Raw genomic sequence first — 17,706 nt, 5'->3', positions numbered from 1 at the left:
ATGCTGCTGGAGTCGCCTAGGCCTCAACGTACCGCAGGCAGGGGGGATGTATCCGTATGTGGCTGTGTGCCGCGACTCGCAGACCTTAGTATTGCATGCGGGGTGCCTCAGGCTTGGGGCCCAGAAACCGCACTTCTTCGGGGGAGGACTGAGAATCGGTTGCAGAATTCGCCTCGGAGTTTCGAGCATGTCGCTCATGTCGTTGTAGCTTCTTGCTCGTCATGAGGAACTCTCGACGAAACGTGGCGCGCCTTCACATTCTTGCACCACGAGTAGCGTCCCTTTGTCTGTCTTCTGCGCTTTCCAGACTCCCCAGCGACGGGCGTGGATCTACAGCGCATTTGTGGATCTGCCGCCTGCACCTCCGGCGAGGTCGGGCACGCACGCTTACGGTTCTGGAGCCCATGGCGTGAGTGGGCTCAGTCGAGGAATGAGCATGGGCGGCGAGGGACGAGGCTCGTCTTTGCACGCCCAGCGAGCGGCCCACAGAGCCAGGATTCTGAGTCAACTCACAGAAATGGGATTTGAAGAGACTCTGGCGCAGAGGGCGATCGACGCGACCAACGCGCGAAGCGTGGAGCTCGCGATGGAGTGGCTCATCGAGAGGCAGACGGAGGAAGAGGAAGCAGGGGCTCCCGCAGGCGCTTCCTCTGCCTCCACGGAGAACAGCGGCAGTTCCTCGACGCCCAGCAATTCGACAGAAGCGTCGGGGGCCAATGGCAACAGTGATCCAAGCGCTACCAGCAGCGGAGGCAGTGCCTCCGCCTGCCCGGCTGAGGGCGCATCGGGCACGGAGAGAGGCGGCTCCGCGACGTCCGCAGGGACGGAGACAGGCAATCAGAGTTCGACGCAGGCGGCCGGCTCGCCGCCTCCGGTCTCCGGCAGTGCCTCCGCCGCTGAAGGCGCGAGGGCGCAGGCGACGGCCAGAAGTCGTTCAGGCGCAGCCGACAGCGCGGAGGCAACGGCGGCCGGGTCCGCTGCCAGCCCGCAGAGCACAGCTAGCACTGGGCAGGAGGCGGCGGGCGCCACAGGCCAGAGTTCCGCGTCTCAGGCCTCTTCGTCTTCTTCGGCGTCCTCTTCGTCCTCTTCCCCGACTCTTCCTACGCCGCGCGCGGCCGCGGTCGCGGCGGCGTCTGCGCTGATGGGCGAGGTGGGGCCTTCGTTTGACTACTTTGGCACGGTGCTTCTGCCGAGTTTCAGCGCGGAAGAAAGCGTTTCTAACAGCGCGGCTCAGCTGGCGAGTGTGACGCGGGCCTTAGTGGCGGCGATCACCGGCGGCGCGGGGCAAGGGAGCCTTAATCGGGGCCTTGGGGGCTCGTTCTACGGCTTGGGCTCCAGCGGCCGGGGCCGCGGCGGAGGCGGCGAGCGAGCGGCAGGAGGCCAAGCGACGGAGGCCCTCTTCTTCGTGGCGGCGACGGCCGCGCTCTCCGGGCGTCTCGAGCTCGACGAAACCTGGGGCGACGGCAACAGTGGTCAGCGGGGCGCCGCGGAGCGCGGCGGAGAAGTCGGGCGTCAAGGGCGCGACGGTGCGGGCGAGAAGAGCGAGACCCCCGGCGGGGCGCGCGGACGCGTGTCTTGGGATGGACGCATCTCGACTCACATCAGCGACTTGAAGGCGCGCGAGTTCACCGAAACGCTTCAGCGAGAGATTCTCCCCCAGCTGCTCAACCTCGCGTGCGTGCTGCCGCAGAGCGTCGCGTCCCTTTGCGAGGCCCTGATGAAGCTCCTCGGCGCTCCCCTGGATCTCGCGGTAGAGCGGAAGCGCGGACGCCCAGTCAACGGCGACCACGAGCCCAGCGACAAGCGCCGAAGGGCCCAAGAGGAAGGCGAAGGGCTGAGAGACGCGAAGGACAAGAGGCACGCAGATGCGCCGCAGGGTGGCAAAGATGGAATTGCGGAAGCGGGCGAGGGAGGACAGGAAGAAGGCAAACGTGCCAGCGGCGGAGGCGACGAGACCGCAGAACGACGCGCAGAGACAAAGGACTCGGATGAAAAGCCTGAGGCGGATGCTCCCAAAGCCGCCGCATCCGGAGCGGGTTCTGGAGGTACGTGATGGGCACAGCGAGAATGCGAAAGATGGAACATGGAACTGTGTCCAGCTTGATTTCTGTGTCTTGTTCGCGTGGTCCTGTGTGTTCCGCATCTCCACTCCGCCTTCTTCCGTGCCCTCCACGTGTTCAGGTCTTCGGTATAGCTAGCGCCCCCCTACTGGTTGCTTGACTTAGAGACACGTTGCCGTCCTCTTTTTGGGTGTGCGACGTGTCTGAGTCCCACTTTCGCGGCGTCGGTTTTTTTCGCCTCTTCCAGCGCTCTCCGGTGTCAGTTCGCTGTCGCTCGTGCCGCATGCGCCATCTCTGCGGCCCGCGGAGGCTAACTGGGCGCTTTGTGTGTGTCTGCGTCTCCTTTAGGCACTTCTGAACGGCGTCTGCCGCTGCCGCCAGCCGTGCTTCTGCAGCAGATGGGCGAGCGCAATCTATTCGTCACGATGCGGCTCCTCGCGTCTCGTCTGCTCCACCTCCGTCAGCTGTGTCTCTCTGTGCCGGACTTGGCTTTCCGGCTTCCCTCGCTTGCGTCTTTCTTCTCTAGATTCGACGCCGGCGGGACGCAGCCGAGCGCGCCTATGGCTGCGGAGGGGAAAAAGACGCCGGCCGAGGTCGCCGCAGCGGAGACGGGCGCCAGTGGCGGCGCAGCCTCCTTTCGGGCGTCGCTGCTCGCCCTCAGACTGCAGCAGCAGCTCTACGGGACCTGCTTCCTCCTGGCGCACCTGCTCCACCGCAAACGGAACGCAAAGGGCATGCTGCTGGCGGTCTTCCATGCCACCGCTGCGTTGATGCGACGGCGAGCGAGCGCGGCGGAGAGAGAGGAGAGGGAGGACGCGCTGCTGCAGGGGAAGAAGCTCGGCACGAGGGGTCACGCTGGCGCGGCCAAGCCGCCGCTGGGCGCGGCGTCGACCGCCGCGGTCTCCGCCGCCGCTGCGAAGAAGGGCGAGCGGGCGAGCGGGGCGGAGTCCGGCCTGCCTACAGCCGAGAAGGCAGCGACGGGCGGCGCTGGGGCGACGCGAGGCGTAGGGGCTCCGCGCGCAGGTGCGGCTGCAGGCGGGAAGGAGCGCGAAACGGGTTGGGTCAACTCGGCGGCGGTGGCGTGTCGGAATCACCCGGTGGGGATTTTTTGGAAGCTGATCGCCGCGAGCTTGTCTGAGGAATCCCTCCTGGCGTCTTCGCATCCATTTTACATGTCGCAGACGAAAGGCGTCTTCCTCTTCCCGGAGTTGTTCGGTGCGAGCGGCGGCCCGCATGCGCCTGAGGACGCGGCGACCCGTACGAGTGAGCGGGCGAGCCTCAAAACTGAGGGTGGAGAGGCGAAGACTTCTCCGTCGTCCGTGTCCCGCTTGGAGGGGGAGGAAGGCGTGGGAGCAGGAATACCAGAGAGAACTGGTTCGTCTGCGTCGCCGGTCCTTCCTGTGGCCTCCTGGTGTCTCCTCGACCTCCCAACTACCCCGCCTGCCTCCTCGCCGTCCTCGTCGTCGCCTCTGGTGACTGACGCCAAGGTCGCGACGATCGTCCCCTTTCCCTCGGGCTCACAGATTCCGCCCTCGGCGCGGTCGCCCCTGCCGTCCTGCGCGTCGGCGCCCACGTGTTTGCCTGCGGCGATTCCGGCCGCGGCGCGCCCTCCACCCTTCATTCTTCCCGCGCTTCTCTGCATCCAAGAACTCCTGCCGTTTTATCTTCTCCACGAGCGACCGGCGAGCGCCTCGCTCACGTCCGTCTCCTCCTCCTCCAGCGCGGGGTCCAGGGAGCGCGAAGCCCACGGGCCTGAAAGCGAAGGCCCCAGCCTCAGCGCTCCATCGGTTCCCTCGCCTCCGACGGCAGCCGTGGGCGTCTCAGCTGGGCGGCTGCTGCCGCCCCACGAGCAGCGCCAAATGATAACTGGCTGCCTCGATCTCCTCTGCTTCTATCCGGGGCTCGACGGAGAGACGACTTTGGCGATGCTGCAGATTCTGCAGCACCTCACCGTCGTCCCTTCGAATGCACTCCACCTGCTCCTCTACACGCCACGCGTCGGTCGACTCCTCTCGGTCTCCACCGAGGGTCGGCGCGAGCGCGCAGGCGAGGCAGGCCGCGAGGAGGGCGGTGGCGAGGAGGGCGGCCGCGAGGAAGGCCAGGTCGACGCTATTATGGACGAGGCAGAAGGATGCAGGGACGCGGAGAGAGTCGAAAAACTTGCTGCGTCGCCCTCGTTGACGACTCCTCTGTCGCTGCGACCCCCTTCGGGCTCGACGCAGAGCGCGAAATTCCTCACAGGGAAACTCGCGTCGCTTCCCTTCTTCTCCATCACAGCGACCCTCGCGCACGCCACCTGCTCATTCGAAAACCACGTCGCGCTTCTTCCGCATCCGGCGAATCTTCTGTCTCCGTCGCAGGGCGCTGCGAAGGGGGCTGAAGGCGGCAGGGACGAGAAGAGCGCTGCGGCGCCCGCGTGGGCACTCGGCGGAGGCCTAGGCCTCCTCCTCAGGGCGCCAAGGACGGCTGGATGCAGCGGCATGCTCAGTCTGATCCAGCAAATCATCTCGCACGCATGCGAAGACCAGACCGTGCTCGCGACCTTCATCGAAAACGAACTCCGCTATCTCTTCAAGCGTGCGCAACTCGCTGGTCGAACGCTCTACCGAAGGGTAAGCGGGGGCGCCTGCCTCCTTCATTGTGCTTACACCGAGACACTGTTGAACAATCGCTCGGTTTCACTCAATCAGCGGGTCGTCCTAAATCCAGAGAGCAGAAGGAGAGGGCCTGTGAGAGACTGCTTCGATGGCAGTCAAACACCCAGCATAGGGATTTCGGGCGAAGCGACAAAAAAGTGGTAGAGACGTCACACTCGGGCGTTTTCATGAAAATGGAAACGCATGCGCGAGCCGTACAGAGAGGACGCGAGTACGACTTCAAGCGATGCGAGGGTCAGCATTTCTCTTGAGGCAAGAGGCAGCCACACGCGACGTCTTTTTTTATGGTCACTCCGCGGCTGTTTGCTGTCTGCAGGTCCACGGGGCCCCGCCCCCGTCGGCGTCTGAGGAGGAGTCTCTGCGGCCGCTCGTGCCTGCAGAGGCGATTTTGGAAACGTTGGCGCCGTTCCTCCAGCGGACGCCTCTTCTTGTTGAGCAGATTATTCGAGCCTGCTGTCAGGTCTGCAGCACCGCGTCGGGCGCCTCATCTGGAGGAGCGGACGGCGCCGGGGAGACCGGCGAGGGGGCGAGCGAGGGCGACGGAGAGAAGCCGGCTTCGCCGAGCTTGAATCCGCGTGAAGGCGTGGCGCACGCGGAGGAGTCAGGCGAGTCCGCGGCGATGCGCAGGCGGTCGAGCCGAAGCGAGGAGAAGCGAAGTCCGCCGTCGGCCTCCGTCACGCCGGGGCCTGAGGGCGAGCAGCGGGGAGGCGGGTTGGAAGAGGAGAGACCGGAGGAGCGAGCGGAAGTCGCTCTTGCAGGCGGAGGCGACGTGGACGTCCAGATGGAGGGTGAGGCAGAGAAGGAGGCTGAGAAGCCACAGGCAGCGGCGAAGGCGAGCTCACCGCCTCCCGAGCCGATTCCGTGCGGCATTTACGTAGGCCCGAAGAAGGGCTACGTGTTCAGACGCGGCGTGCAGGGGGTGGGATACTACCCTGAGGACGAAGGAGGCGAAGCGGCTGGGAGAGACGGCGGAAAGGAAGAGCCCCTCGTGCTGCTGCGGTGGCTGGAGGAACACGAACGCCCGCAGTCTCACCCGCACCAGCGGAAGATGAAGCGCCTGCTATTTCAGGCGCGCAAGAGCCCAAACATCGCCGCCATGCTCATGGGCCTCCTCACAGACTACTCTGTTCTCTTCCTCAACCTCGAGGCCATGACGCGCCTTGCCTCCGCGCCGCTGCAGCAGCAGCAGCCCGCGCTGCAGAAGCAGGAGAAGGACGACAAGGAGGGCGACGCGGCGGTCGTGGACGGTACGCAGGGTGAGAAGAAGACGGTCGGCGATGCAAAGCCGAGTGAGGGGGAGAGGAAGAAAGACGGCCCACAGCAGGCGGGCCTGTCTGGGGCCTGGCGCAACCTGGACTCCGTGCTTCGGCTGCCACAGAAAGAAGGTGAAGGCACGAAGGCCGAGGCGAGCTGGGCCTCTGGCGTCCGCCCGATGTACCCTTTTGCTTTGACTGCAGACTCTCTCTTCTACATCATGATTCAGCTGGTCAGTTCTTACCCCTCTGTGCTTTCTCTCCTCTACAAGCCGATGTCGCTGCTCTTTCCCGCACCTCCGGCGTCGGCCGTCGCGGCCGCCAGCTGCGGCGTGCAGGACAACGAAGGACGAGGCGGAGACGCCTTGGCGGCAGGCTCTGCGGTCGGTTTGCGTGCCGGGCGTGGTGCCGGCGAAGAAGCGTCGTCTCCGGTGTCTCTCGGCGCGTCGCAGCCAGGGGAGGAGAAGGAAGGCTGCGCGGCCGGGGCAGCAGGGGACGAGAGAATGAAGCAGGGGGCGCCTGGAGCCTCAGGCTCCCTGCCTCGCGCGCATCCGCTGCACAAGCTTCGCGCCGCTTCCCAGCCTCCGCCGTCCGGCGCGGCGGGGTCAGACGCCGCTGCGTCATCTGTGAGCGCCGAGTGGCCTAGCCAGCAGTCAGGCCGCGAGAGCGCCGCAGCGGTTCCTGCTGCTTGCACATCTTCGTCGAATGCGGGCGGCGCGGCCGCAGGGATGGTGGGGGCGGAGATGATCCGCCTCTACGTGCCGCAGGCGCCGCCCTGGACTTTCTCGAGTTGTTTGTCGTCTCTGGTCGGAGAGGCGGCCGCTGCGCAGAGCGCCGGCGGAGGCTTCGACGTCCTCCGCTCGGTCCTCCATCTCTCCGCTCACCACCAAGGGGCCCTCGCGGGCTCCGGGGAGCGCCGCGGCAGCAGCCCGCTGCCGCGGGGCGGAGAAAGGAAGCTCGAGGCGGCTGCGGCGGGCATCCCGGCACTGGCGGCGTTGCGTCCCACAGGACCCGCAGGAGGAGGAGGCGAAGACGAGAGACAGCCGTCTGCCTCGTCCTCGCTCGCCACGCGGACGACGGGCGACCTCCCGGGCTCGGCGCAGACGCCTGGCGGCGGCGCGGGCTCGGCTGCTTGTCGAGGGCACATCGGCCCTCTCGCCAGTGGCGCGGTGCATCTGTCGTCTTCAGGCTCTGCATCTTCATCGACTGCGTCCTCTGCGTCTGCGCCCGTCCGGCCGCTGCTGGACTACCTGTTGCGGGACGTCTTCTCGAGGCTGTTGACGCTGACACTCCCACCGTATGCGTGCACCGACAAGTCGTACGCGGTGGCGCTGGAGCTGCAGCGAAAGAAGAAGCTGGCCGCGTCTTCGACCTTGTCGCTGGTCAACAGTCCGGCGCTCGTTTCGCTGAATCACTTCCTGCAGCTGCTGGGCGCCATGGCCTGCTGCAGCCTGGATGTGCGAAAGATTCTCTTCCAGCAAGTCAGCGGCGCGCTCACGTCTCTGGCGCGCGGCGTCTCGCTCGCGGGCACCTTCACGCCTGCGCTGCTGAGCTCGAGGAAGAAGCGCGACCGCGGGGACAGCAGCGGCGCCCTCGACGCCGTCTTCGGCATCGACCAAAATGTCCTCCGGTCCCAGCAGAGGGAGCGTCTCCAGCTTCTTGCCGCCGACGAGCAGAGAGGCGGCGCCGAGGGCTCTGACTGCTACGCCCTGGCGGCCGCTGTGGCCTCTGCCGCGGCGACCGGCAACGTGACGACGCGGGGCGCCGGGGCCCGCGAGGCCCGCAAGGCGGCGGCGGCAGCCGGTGGGGGGGGTACGCACGCGCACCCGAGCGCCGCGACGACCAAGCTGGGCGTGGCGGGGGGCCTGTGTGGAGACTTAGGCCCTCAGACTTCTTCGCCTTCGAGTCTCCTCCCGCCGTCGAACTCGGTTCTTCTGCTGCAGTACCTCCTTCCGGCAGACCTGCAGATTACGGCCTTCTACATTCTCTCTTCGCTCTTGTATCGCCTCTTCACGCTGCCGAAGGAACTCCCGCCGAATCCGCTCCTGCTTTCGCTTTCCTCGTCGGCGACCGCACCGCACGCCGAGGCCGCCTCCGAGGGGAGCTCGACCGCCCACGCCTCCAACTCGAATCGGGGCGACCCGGGGGAGGACGGAGACGACGGGGGCGAAGCCGGCGGCGGAGGCGCCGCGGCGTCCTCCGGCCGGTCGCGAGGAGGAGGAGGAAGCTCCGGCTCGTCGTCTGGAAGTGGTGACGGCGGGAGCTCGTCGCGCGGAGGAGGAGGTGACAGGAGCGGCTCGTCCTCCACGTCTCAGGGCGCCCGCGAGAGGGTTGCGGCTGCGGCAGACAGCTTGGAGGGGACTATGCATGCGGAGGAAGAAGAGGCGAGAGACGACCCTGCTTCAGAGAGTGCTGCGGGAGACGCCGCCGGCGCGGCGAGCCACTCGGTTTCGAGCTCTGCGGCCGGCTACCGGACTCACGCCTCTTCGTCCGCTTCCTCGCGGCAGCAGCCAGCAGGAGGCAGGACGGCGGCTTCTTCGTCGCGCGGCAACGCGAGCGCAGGCTCATCTTCTCTCTCTGCGGCTTCCTCCGGAAGCTCGTCGTCCTCTTCAAGTTCCTCCTCAGGGGGGAGAGACGGCGACGGCGACCGCCCGAAGCGCCCGACGTCGGGGAACCCGTTCGCGGGTGGGGACTGCAAAAACGACTCTGGCGCGCCTGCGGCGCGGTCGCCGGCTGCAGCCGCCCTGCCGTCGCTGAAGAGCCAATACGGGCTCTCCCTGGAGGACTTGCAGCGGCTGCGAGACTCTCTCTCTCTCTTCCTTTTTCAACTGCCTCTTCACAGCGAAGACGCATACGTGTCAGTCACGGTGGCTGTGCGGTGCCTGACGATTTTGACCTCGCCCGAGCTGCTGGGGCTCCCGACCGCGTCTCCGTCTGGAGACCGGAAGGCCGCCGGCGCGAGAGACAGGCCCGGGGCGCGGACCAAGGGGGACAGGAAGAGACGCAGCAGCGCGGAAGCCACGGACGAGGAAGCGGAGGACGAAGATGACGACGAGGGTGACGATGATGACGAAGATGATGATGAGGCCTCCGGCAGGAGCCGAGCGCGAGCGCGGCGCATGCGACGGCGCGCGGCGGCGCTGGAGTACGAGGAAGCAGATGCAGACGACCTCGACGATGAGGAAGACGAGGAGGACGGAGACGACGACGACGACGACGACGAAGATGACGATGACGATGAGGACGACGAAGAGGGGGAACCGGAGGACGAAGAAGAAGACTGGGACGTCGAGGAGGAACAGGAGCCGGAGGAGGACGAAGACGACGACGAAATGGCCGTGCGGTGCGAGCTCTTCGACTTGGACGACGCAGACGATGAAGACGATGACGAGCTTGCAGGCGACGAAGAGGATGATGCCGTGGGTCTCACGGAAGAGGAGGAAGAGGAGGAAGAAGACGTCGATGCTGATTCAGGTAGGGAGCACGCGCGAGTTCTCAACTCCAACCTAGAAACGAAGAACACTCTGTCAAGGATCGCCCCACGTGTCGATAGAACTACGTATATGTATATACATATATATATGTATATGCATATGCATATATAAGACGTACGCTGTTGCTGGTATGCAAAACGCTCCTGTGACGGAAGTACCACTGAGAGAACGATAAACTTCATTCCCTCCCTGCCTCCTGGCCGTTCCACATGAACTGTTCAGCTTTCTCTGACTCCGACTCGGCGCAAGGGAGTCTTATCTTTTGCATATCTAGACGCACCACCAAGAACTAGAGATTTCAAGATTACTGCAGCGAAACACCGCGCACGCGAGTGGAATCACCTTCCTCTTCACACATGACTTTCTGCCTGGATGTGGGGGGTCGTCCTGCCGTGTACTACTGACTGGCCTGTTTAGGGCTCTTCTTTGTCGGGTTTTTGATCTTAGCCGTGTGTCTCTCTATGCTTTGCTTTAGCGGAAAGTGAAGACGACGACGGCACTCCTGCGGCTGCAGGGGGGGCGCTAACGAGCACGCGCGAGCTTCCGCACGAAGTCGAGGAGGAGGAAGAAGTGATGATGCAGGGCCCTGGAGAGGTTGAAGAGGAGGAAGACGACGAAGAAGACGAGGAAGACGACGAAGATGACGACGACGATGCGCCGCGCATCCGGGTAAGTCAACTGCTCGACGGGAGGAGGAGGAGCCTTGCAAGCGGCGACCTTGTTTTGCTCCCCTTTGAGGCGGAAAAAAACTGGATTTTCTTGAGGTTGCCTCCTCGTTGCTGCCGCTGCGTCCCAGCATCGCAAAGAGCAATGTGCGGAAAGAAGGCACGGCCTTATTTAGAAAAAAAACTGTGCGGCTTTATGAGCTGTACCGCGTGCGCGGTGACGCCTTCACCGTGCCAGGCGGCCTCGTCGGCCGCATTCCTTCGCCTCTCTCCTTGGCGCCGCCTCGTTCCAGTGCGGAGCGAGCGGCGAGTTACCTTCGTTCATCTGCATCTGGCATCTCTGGTGTCTCCAGGAGCGTGGCGACTTGGATTATGAGGAGCTTCTCGATGAGGAAGACGACGAGGACGACGACCTGCAGCCCCACGAAGAAGAAGCCATAATCGAAGACGAGGTTCAGGACCTCGTCTCCTCTCTCACGGGCGGGGGGCGCAGGAGGCGCGACCGCGGCGGTGGAGACTCATCTCCGGATGCCAGCAGCGATGACGGAGGCTCATCCGCCCTCGACGAAGACGAGGAGGCTGCGCACGACGACGACGGGGATGAGCACCTCGACGGACTTCCCACAGGAGACGAGGTGAGGCCTCTCTCAAGGGACACGAAGACCTCCTCACTTGGCAGCACATCCAGCCTCAGTGTCTAGTCGAGCGCTCGCTGACTCTGCCAAGTCTCTTCTGTGCGCGGTGTGCTTGAGTCACACCTCTGAAACCGCCACAGAAGGAATCGCGGGCTTGTGTCTTTCAACGAGTGCAGCCCCTTTTATCTACGGCAGGCACTAAAACGCTCTGCGCAGCGTGAACTCCGCGTGTCGATCCAATACATATATACATATATATATGTATATATGTACGAATTCAAGGAGTTTGATTTTTGTTCTGGAAAAGCTTGTGTGTGGGGTGTAGTTGGAAACGTTGCTGACTCGCAAGTCGTTCACTGTGTGGATGCAGCGTTTTCTCGTGAGTGTGATTCCGCGTTCTGCGCTGCCGTCCTTTTCTTGCCTCGTTTTCTAGGTCGCTTCTCACCTGGAGGGTGCGGGCGCAGCGGGCATCGGGGCTGCCGCCTCAGCGGCAGAAGAAATAGGCGCGTCCAGTGCGGGGTTTTCTTCGTTCGCCCTCGACAGCGAGCGCACGACGAGCGGACATGGTGGAGAGGGGGGCTCTGCGCGAGGCGGTCGGCTTCGCTTTGGGCCTGGTTCTTCTGCGACGGGCGACGACGACGGCGCCGCGGGCGCATTCGGCTCCGGCTCCGGCTCGGACGGACGCGCCCGAAGCGTCTCCGGCGGCGGCAGCGTGCGGCCGCCGCCTTCAAGCATGCCGATTTTCTCGCCAGACGACATGGACGACGACGACGATGAAGACGACGATGACCTCGACGACGACGAAGAGGAGGAAGACGACGATGAAGAAAGCGCGGACGAGCTGCGCTTCCACTTCCATCTCTCGGCAGACGCTCACCGCGAGCTGGTTTCCGCGGTGCGCGGAGTCGTCTCTGGCGGGCGCCGCCAGGGGACGGGTCGCGGCGCCGACGGAGGCTTCGACGACGAGTTCGCGGTTGACGTCCACCTTGGCCGCGGCGCAGGAGCGGGGCTCTCGACCCGCTCCTCGGCCGCGGGGGCAGGACCCGCAGGGGCCGGCGAGCGCGGGGCGCGCGGAGGAGACAGCGCGGGGGCGCGCGACCTCGTAGGCGCAGCCGCCAACTTATTTGGCATCCACGCTGGAGCAGACGGCGGCGTCGGGATCGCAGGCAACTCGGGAGCAGGCGCGGCGCATTTCTTCATTGGAGGCCGCGGAGGAGGTTTCGGCGGCTCAGGCGGCAACGGCAATCCCTTTTTGTCGGGACCGTTCCTCGCAACTTCGGCGAACGGCTTGGCTCCGCTCTTCGGCGCGAGCGCTGGAGGAGCCGCGGCTGCGGGTATGTCCCTCTTCGGAGGCCCAAGCGCCGCCGGCGCCTTCCTCGATTTCGCCGTGGGAGGGGCGCAAGGAGGCGCAGGGGCCGGACAGCAGGCCGCGACGCAGGCGCTGGCAGGTCAAGCCGGCTACCAACAGGCCTGGACGAGTGGAGACGCGTCTGCTGTGCCCTCAGAGCATCCCCTGTTTTCGTCGTCTCTGTACCGCAGCTCCGGCAGCCACCATGGTGCCTCGTCTTCGGCGCTGCCGGGGACTTCCTCGGCGGCCGCGGCAGGCCTCGGGGGCGCCGCTGGGGCAGCGGGTTTCGGGGGCGGGGGCCGCGCAGGCGGAGGCGGAGCCGGGAGGACCGGCCCTGCTGGACGCGACGGAAGAGCTAACGAGAGAGCGCTGATTCATCACTTACTGGAGGATCTCTTCCAGGCGCTGGGGCCAGAGACCTCCCGCACGCCACCCAGCAGCAGCACAACGAGCCAGCGACTGACCTCCTCGTCTTCGCAGAACCTCGCCTCGCCGCCGCCGGAAGGCGACCACAGCGCCAGCGCGGCGCGGAGATGCACAGGAACGAGGGCTGCGCAGGAGGAAGCTCGAGACGGGCAAGGAGAGGAAGAAGAGACGAGGGGGCGAAGCGAGCGCGAGGGAGCAAGAGACGATGAGAGCCCCACCCTAGACTCGATATACGGCGACTTCAGCTTCTTCGAAGAAGGCGAACCCGCGTATCAGCAGCGACTCGCGACTTCTGCCCTTCTCTCCCGCCTCGCTGCCACAGGAAGCACTCCAGGCAGCGGCGTGCTGCACAGCCTCGAAGAAATGCCCTTCCCGGTGGCTGAGTTGCCTCCGAGCGCCGCGGCCGCGGAGCCGGACAGCGAGTTGGCAGAGCAGGGCCCAGGAGGGGGGGAGGAGCGAGAAGAGGACATGGACGCGGCAGCTGGCGGCGTGCGGCAGCCGACGGCCGGCGGAGAGACGGAAGACGGGGCGCTAGCCCAAGAAGCGTCAGCTCCCCCCTCGGGATCTCCACGCGCCCCGGAGGCCTCTCAACCGAGGAATGGAGAGCAAGCTGAGCGGGGGGCTGGTTCTGATCCATCCGCCATGGATGTCGACGTTCCCCACGCGCCTCAGCAGGAGGAAGCGGGTGCGTCAGCAGCGGTCCCTCCGGCGGCGGCGCCGGCGTCCTCCGCCTGTGGAGACACGCGGGAGGGAGAGATGGAGGCCGACATGGCGGAGAGCGCTCGCCCGACGACCTCTGCCGAGGGCGCCGAGACCGGCGTCGGGGAGGAACCCCCCGAGTCGGGCGCGGTCCAGCAGGGCGAGGAAGAAGGCGACGAGGCGCTCTTTCAGTGCACAGTTCAACCGTCCCTAGCTGCAGACGAACCACTGGCGTCAGCTCCAGGTGAAGTCCCAGCGTCTTCACCCCAGCCCCCGGCCGAGGAGTCAGCACCTCCTTTGTCTGCGCGTCCTGCGGCGCCAGAGGCGCCGGCTGGGCCGCTTGCGCCGTTGGCTCGGGCGCTGGGCCTAACGGAGGCGCAGCTCTTTGATGCAGCTGGGATGGATCCGTCCTTTTTGGAAGCCTTGCCTGAGGATTTGAGGGAGGAAATCGTTATTCAGCAGCTGCGGCAGCTGACGATTCAGGCAGTCGAGCAGCGGCGCTCGGAGAACGAGCAAAGCTCCTCTCCGTCCTTTGCCTCATCTTCACCGGCTGCGGCTTCCTCGTCGCCTTCCTCGTCGTCAGAGGCCCAACTTGGAGGAGACGCTGCGGCAGCGCCTGGAGCGGGTGCCACCGGCCCCAGCGCAGAAAGCGGTGCAGCTCCACGGGAGGAAGCGGCTGGCTCCACTGAGGACAGCCGCGCTACCCAGGCTTCTTCGCGGCCCGCGCCGCCGCCCCCACTGAGCGAAATTCGCCGCGAGTACCTCAGCGCGTTGCCTTCGGCGCTGCGCAATCAAGTGATAGCGGCCTGTCGGCGCGCGAACGGCGACGGCGTAGAGGAGGCGTCGTCGACTGCGGCGGGGGGCGAAGGGGCGCGGGGCCAACAGAGCCCGGCCTCTCAGGACCCGTCAGGCACTGATCTGGATAATGCCACCTTCCTGGCGACGCTGGATCCAGCGCTGAGGCAGGAAGTCCTTCTCACGGCGGGCAGCGACTTCCTGCGCAGCTTGCCGACGGAGATCATGGCTGAGGCCACGCTCCTTCGTGAGCGTGTCCTCCAGCGTGCCCACCAGGCCCGCAGCAGCATCATCGGCGGGGGCGCAGGTCGCGACCGCGGCCCTTTGCAGGGCCGGGACGGAGACAGGGCCCGGGGCGGAAACGCGCTCCACCACCGGGGTGAGAGGGAGCGCGACCGCGCTGGGCTCCAGCACTTCCTTGGCTTCCTTCGCGGCAGTGAGGCGGGCCTCGGCGCCGTGACCGGGGCAGCGGCGGAGCCGCGGCAGGGGGCGGAGCTGGTAGAATGTTTTACGCCGTCGACATGCGCGGCGCGAACGGGAGTGGAGGAGGTGGAGGCGGCGGGGACCAGGCGGGCTCTTCGCGCGGAGGCAGAAATGCGTTGGGGGGCAGCGCAGGAGCCTCTGGATTCTCGCAGGGCGGCCGCGGAGGCCAGCAAGGCACGGGCAGTGCGGTGGCGCCGGTGTTTTCTTTCACGAGTCGCTTGAACGGCTTTGATGGCGACCTCGTCGACGGCTTCGGTGGACAGGGAGGCGAGCGCGGGGCTGGGGACTTGTACCTTGCAGGGCTGTTCGACTTCCTTGACACCCAGATCCTGCAGGGCGGCCAGCAGCTGCTCGACGAAGGACGCTCCGGGGCGATGGGCAGCCGCGGCCGCGGCGGCGCGGCCCCGTTCCTCGGAAACTTCCTCGCAGGCTCGCTCGAAGATGCCGCGGCAGGCGGCGCTGGCAGCCGGGCTCGGGCAAGCGCCGGCCTTTCTTCTTCGTCGAATCCGCTCCTGCAGGCCGAGAGCGCGTCGGCGTCGTCCTTGCCGGGAGGCGGTGCGGCGGCGGGCGCTGCGTCGGGGGCGAGCTCCTCAGACGCGCTTCTCCATGCCTCGCACCCGCCGCCTCAGCGGTCGATGTCTGGCCGCGGAGACCGAGCCCAAGGCCTCTCGTCGAGCTCGGCGCTGGAGCGATTCCTGCATGGCACGTGGGCTGCGATTGCGGGAGCCGCCGCGAACTCTCAACAGTTTGGGGGCGTAACCATCTCGGGAATTCCGTCCTCCTCCCGCAACGTCTTCTTCAACTCCTCTTCCGCCTCTGCCGGCTATCCCTCGTTCCTCATCGGCGCGGCGCCGGGCCCTGTGGGCGGAGGCGGCCACGGGCACGACGGCGCCGCTGCGGGCCTCTTCGGCGCGGGGCAGGGCGCGGGCGGAGGCGTAGGCAACCAGGTGAACGTTCTGTTGACGGCGGGAGGCATTCCTTTGGGCGCCGGGGGCGCCACCGGCGCGAACTTACTGTCCCTGCTGTCTTCTTCGCTTTTGGGCGGGCGGCAGGTCGCGGTCGGACGAGGAAGAGACATGTTGGGCGACGGCCTGAGCTTCTCGGGAACTTCCGGCGGAGGCTTGTCGGGCACAGTCGTCACTCGAGCTGACGGCATCGTGGATGGCCTCTCGGCGCTGAATGAGTGGCTGTTGCTCTCGGCGCCGATGAGTGGTTCTTCGGCCGTCGCTGCGTCTGGGTCGCCCCAGAGCGAGCGCGGCGTGCGGGGCGGCGCCGGAGCTCGGCGGCTGGCGGCCGACGGGCTCCAGGAGGCGCTCGGCGCCTCTGTGAGGGGCGCCGGCGGCGCGTCTCATCACGGAGCCCCGACGCGGACGCCCAGGCCTCCTTTCCATCCGCTAGGCGTTCTGGGCATCTGCCGCCTGTTTTATCTGAGGAAAGAAATGAACCGAAAGCTTTTCTTCACGCTCCTCTGCAACGTCGCGGGCGCACACCACGACGCCTGGCATTTGCTGGTTCTGCTCTTCCTCGTCATCTGCTGGTCAGCTGCGCCGGGGTGCCAGGCGCAGGATGTCTCGTCCTCCTCCCAGCCCTCCTCCCGGCGGAATTCTTCGGGCTCCGCGTCCTCTTCCTCGCGGCCCTTGTCCGCGGTGGGCTTCCCGCCCTCGGCGCTGTACGGTCCGCTCTTCGAGGGCGCGTCGTCCTCGGTCTCCTCGACCTCTCTCTCGCTCTTCGAGCGACCCTCGGCGGCGGCAGTCGCCACCGAGCGCGTCCTCGAGCAGCTGCGAAGTCTGCTCACGGTTCTGCCTGCGGCCTCTTCCGCCTTCGCTCTGCCCATGCGCCACCCCCAGGCAGTGACGCTGCGCGACATCGCGTACCCCTCCTCGGCGTCGTCTGTCTCGGCGCTCTTCGGCCCCCAAAAGAGGGAAGAGAAGGCGGCGGGCGCGAGCGCGCCGCGCGTCGCTGCGGCGGCGCCGGACGACTGCCCCGACGGCGGCAAAGACGACCCCAAGAAGGGCGAGGAGAAGAAGCGGGACAACTCCCTTGGAAAGTTTCTCGGCTCAGGGCGAGGCGGAAGGGCCGGCGGCGGGCGCGGAGGCTTCGGCGAGGATCGGGGTGCGGGAGAGAAGACGGACTCCGCTTCCTCCGCCAGCCCAGCAAGGAAGGCGGGCGAGAGAGGAGCTCGCCGGGAGAGCCTCGAAGGCCGCGAGCGCGAAGAGATCGCGGCGGACGTTGCCTCCGCGACCGAAAGTGCAGCACCGAGGGAGGAGGCTGCCTCACGAGCCGGAGTCGCCGTGAAGGAAGAACCGACGACGCCTGTGGGGACGCAGAGTGGAGAGGCGGAGGCGCTGAGGCTGAATGAACACGGCTCAGCGCATACAGCGGTCCTCTCTGCTTCGTCTCCGTCTTGCTCCGCGTTTGGCTCCGCGCCAGAGTGGTCGCGGCGGCTGCCCGATCAAGGTGCGCCCCGCAGCGGCCGAGGCGAGCCGAGAGGAGAGTCTCCCGCGTTTGCGTTCCCTGGGTTTTCGCGTGGAGTCTTGCCAGGCGACGTTGCAGACGAAGGCTACGCGAGCCGACGCTCTGGCAGCGGAGATGGCGACGACCTTGTGAACGAGCTGCGCCGGAAGAAGAAAAGGAGAGAGTGGAACGGCACGGCGCTCAGCTTCGGCGGTGCAGCGGCGACGCCTTTTTCCTCAGCTACGCCCTCCCCGCCTGAGAGCCAAGGAACGACGACCGCCGCGGCCGGAGGTCTGGGCGCCAAGAGGGACGAGGAGGCCAAGGAGACAGGGCAGAGCTCGCCGCCGACTGGCGCCGAGAGCTCGCAGAGAGCGGCTGTTGCTCGCGAGCCGACGACAGAGAGTGGAGCCGGCGCAGTGCCGCAGTACGAGGCAGCGGGCCCCTCTGCGTCGTCATCGTCGTCTTGTTCGCTATCGGAGGCTGCGCACACGGAAGAAGCGAAGGAAGGGGAAAATGGAGGCGAAGAGAAGGCGGCGCGAGGCGGAGCCAAGGCCGCGAAGGCCGCGAGCAGTTTGCCTCTTCCCCTGCTGGGTGTCAAGGGAGAAGAGGAGAAGAAGGCGGAGGGCGAGGACGCCGCCACGATGGAGTACCCGATCAACGTTCTCATGGTACGGCCTGCCTGCTCGGTTGATTTCACACGAGCGGCTTTTCATTCGCGGTATAATTTAGACGAATGG

At 66.2% G+C, this 17,706-nt stretch overlaps 1 protein-coding gene across 1 annotated transcript in view; it reads left to right on the top strand.

The window, feature by feature from the left end:
• The window catches only part of BESB_026620 (uncharacterized protein), a gene marked incomplete at both ends in the record, with an annotated part of 35,213 nt that overhangs the window by 11,391 nt on the left and 6,116 nt on the right, over positions 1–17,706 (top strand). The window contains 7 exons of the mRNA XM_029361342.1: positions 308–2,045; positions 2,409–4,672; positions 5,034–9,444; positions 9,940–10,133; positions 10,483–10,764; positions 11,198–14,411; positions 14,519–17,637. Coding sequence (XP_029215697.1) covers positions 308–2,045; positions 2,409–4,672; positions 5,034–9,444; positions 9,940–10,133; positions 10,483–10,764; positions 11,198–14,411; positions 14,519–17,637 — 15,222 coding nt within the window. The remainder of the gene's footprint in view (positions 1–307; positions 2,046–2,408; positions 4,673–5,033; positions 9,445–9,939; positions 10,134–10,482; positions 10,765–11,197; positions 14,412–14,518; positions 17,638–17,706) is intronic.

This window comes from Besnoitia besnoiti (genome assembly GCF_002563875.1).
Source record: "Besnoitia besnoiti strain Bb-Ger1 chromosome Unknown contig00014, whole genome shotgun sequence".
In the NCBI taxonomy this organism is placed as follows: Eukaryota; Apicomplexa; class Conoidasida; order Eucoccidiorida; family Sarcocystidae; genus Besnoitia; species Besnoitia besnoiti.
The sequence above is the reverse complement of the archived record's forward strand: the minus strand, read 5'-3'. Positions and strand labels throughout refer to the sequence as shown.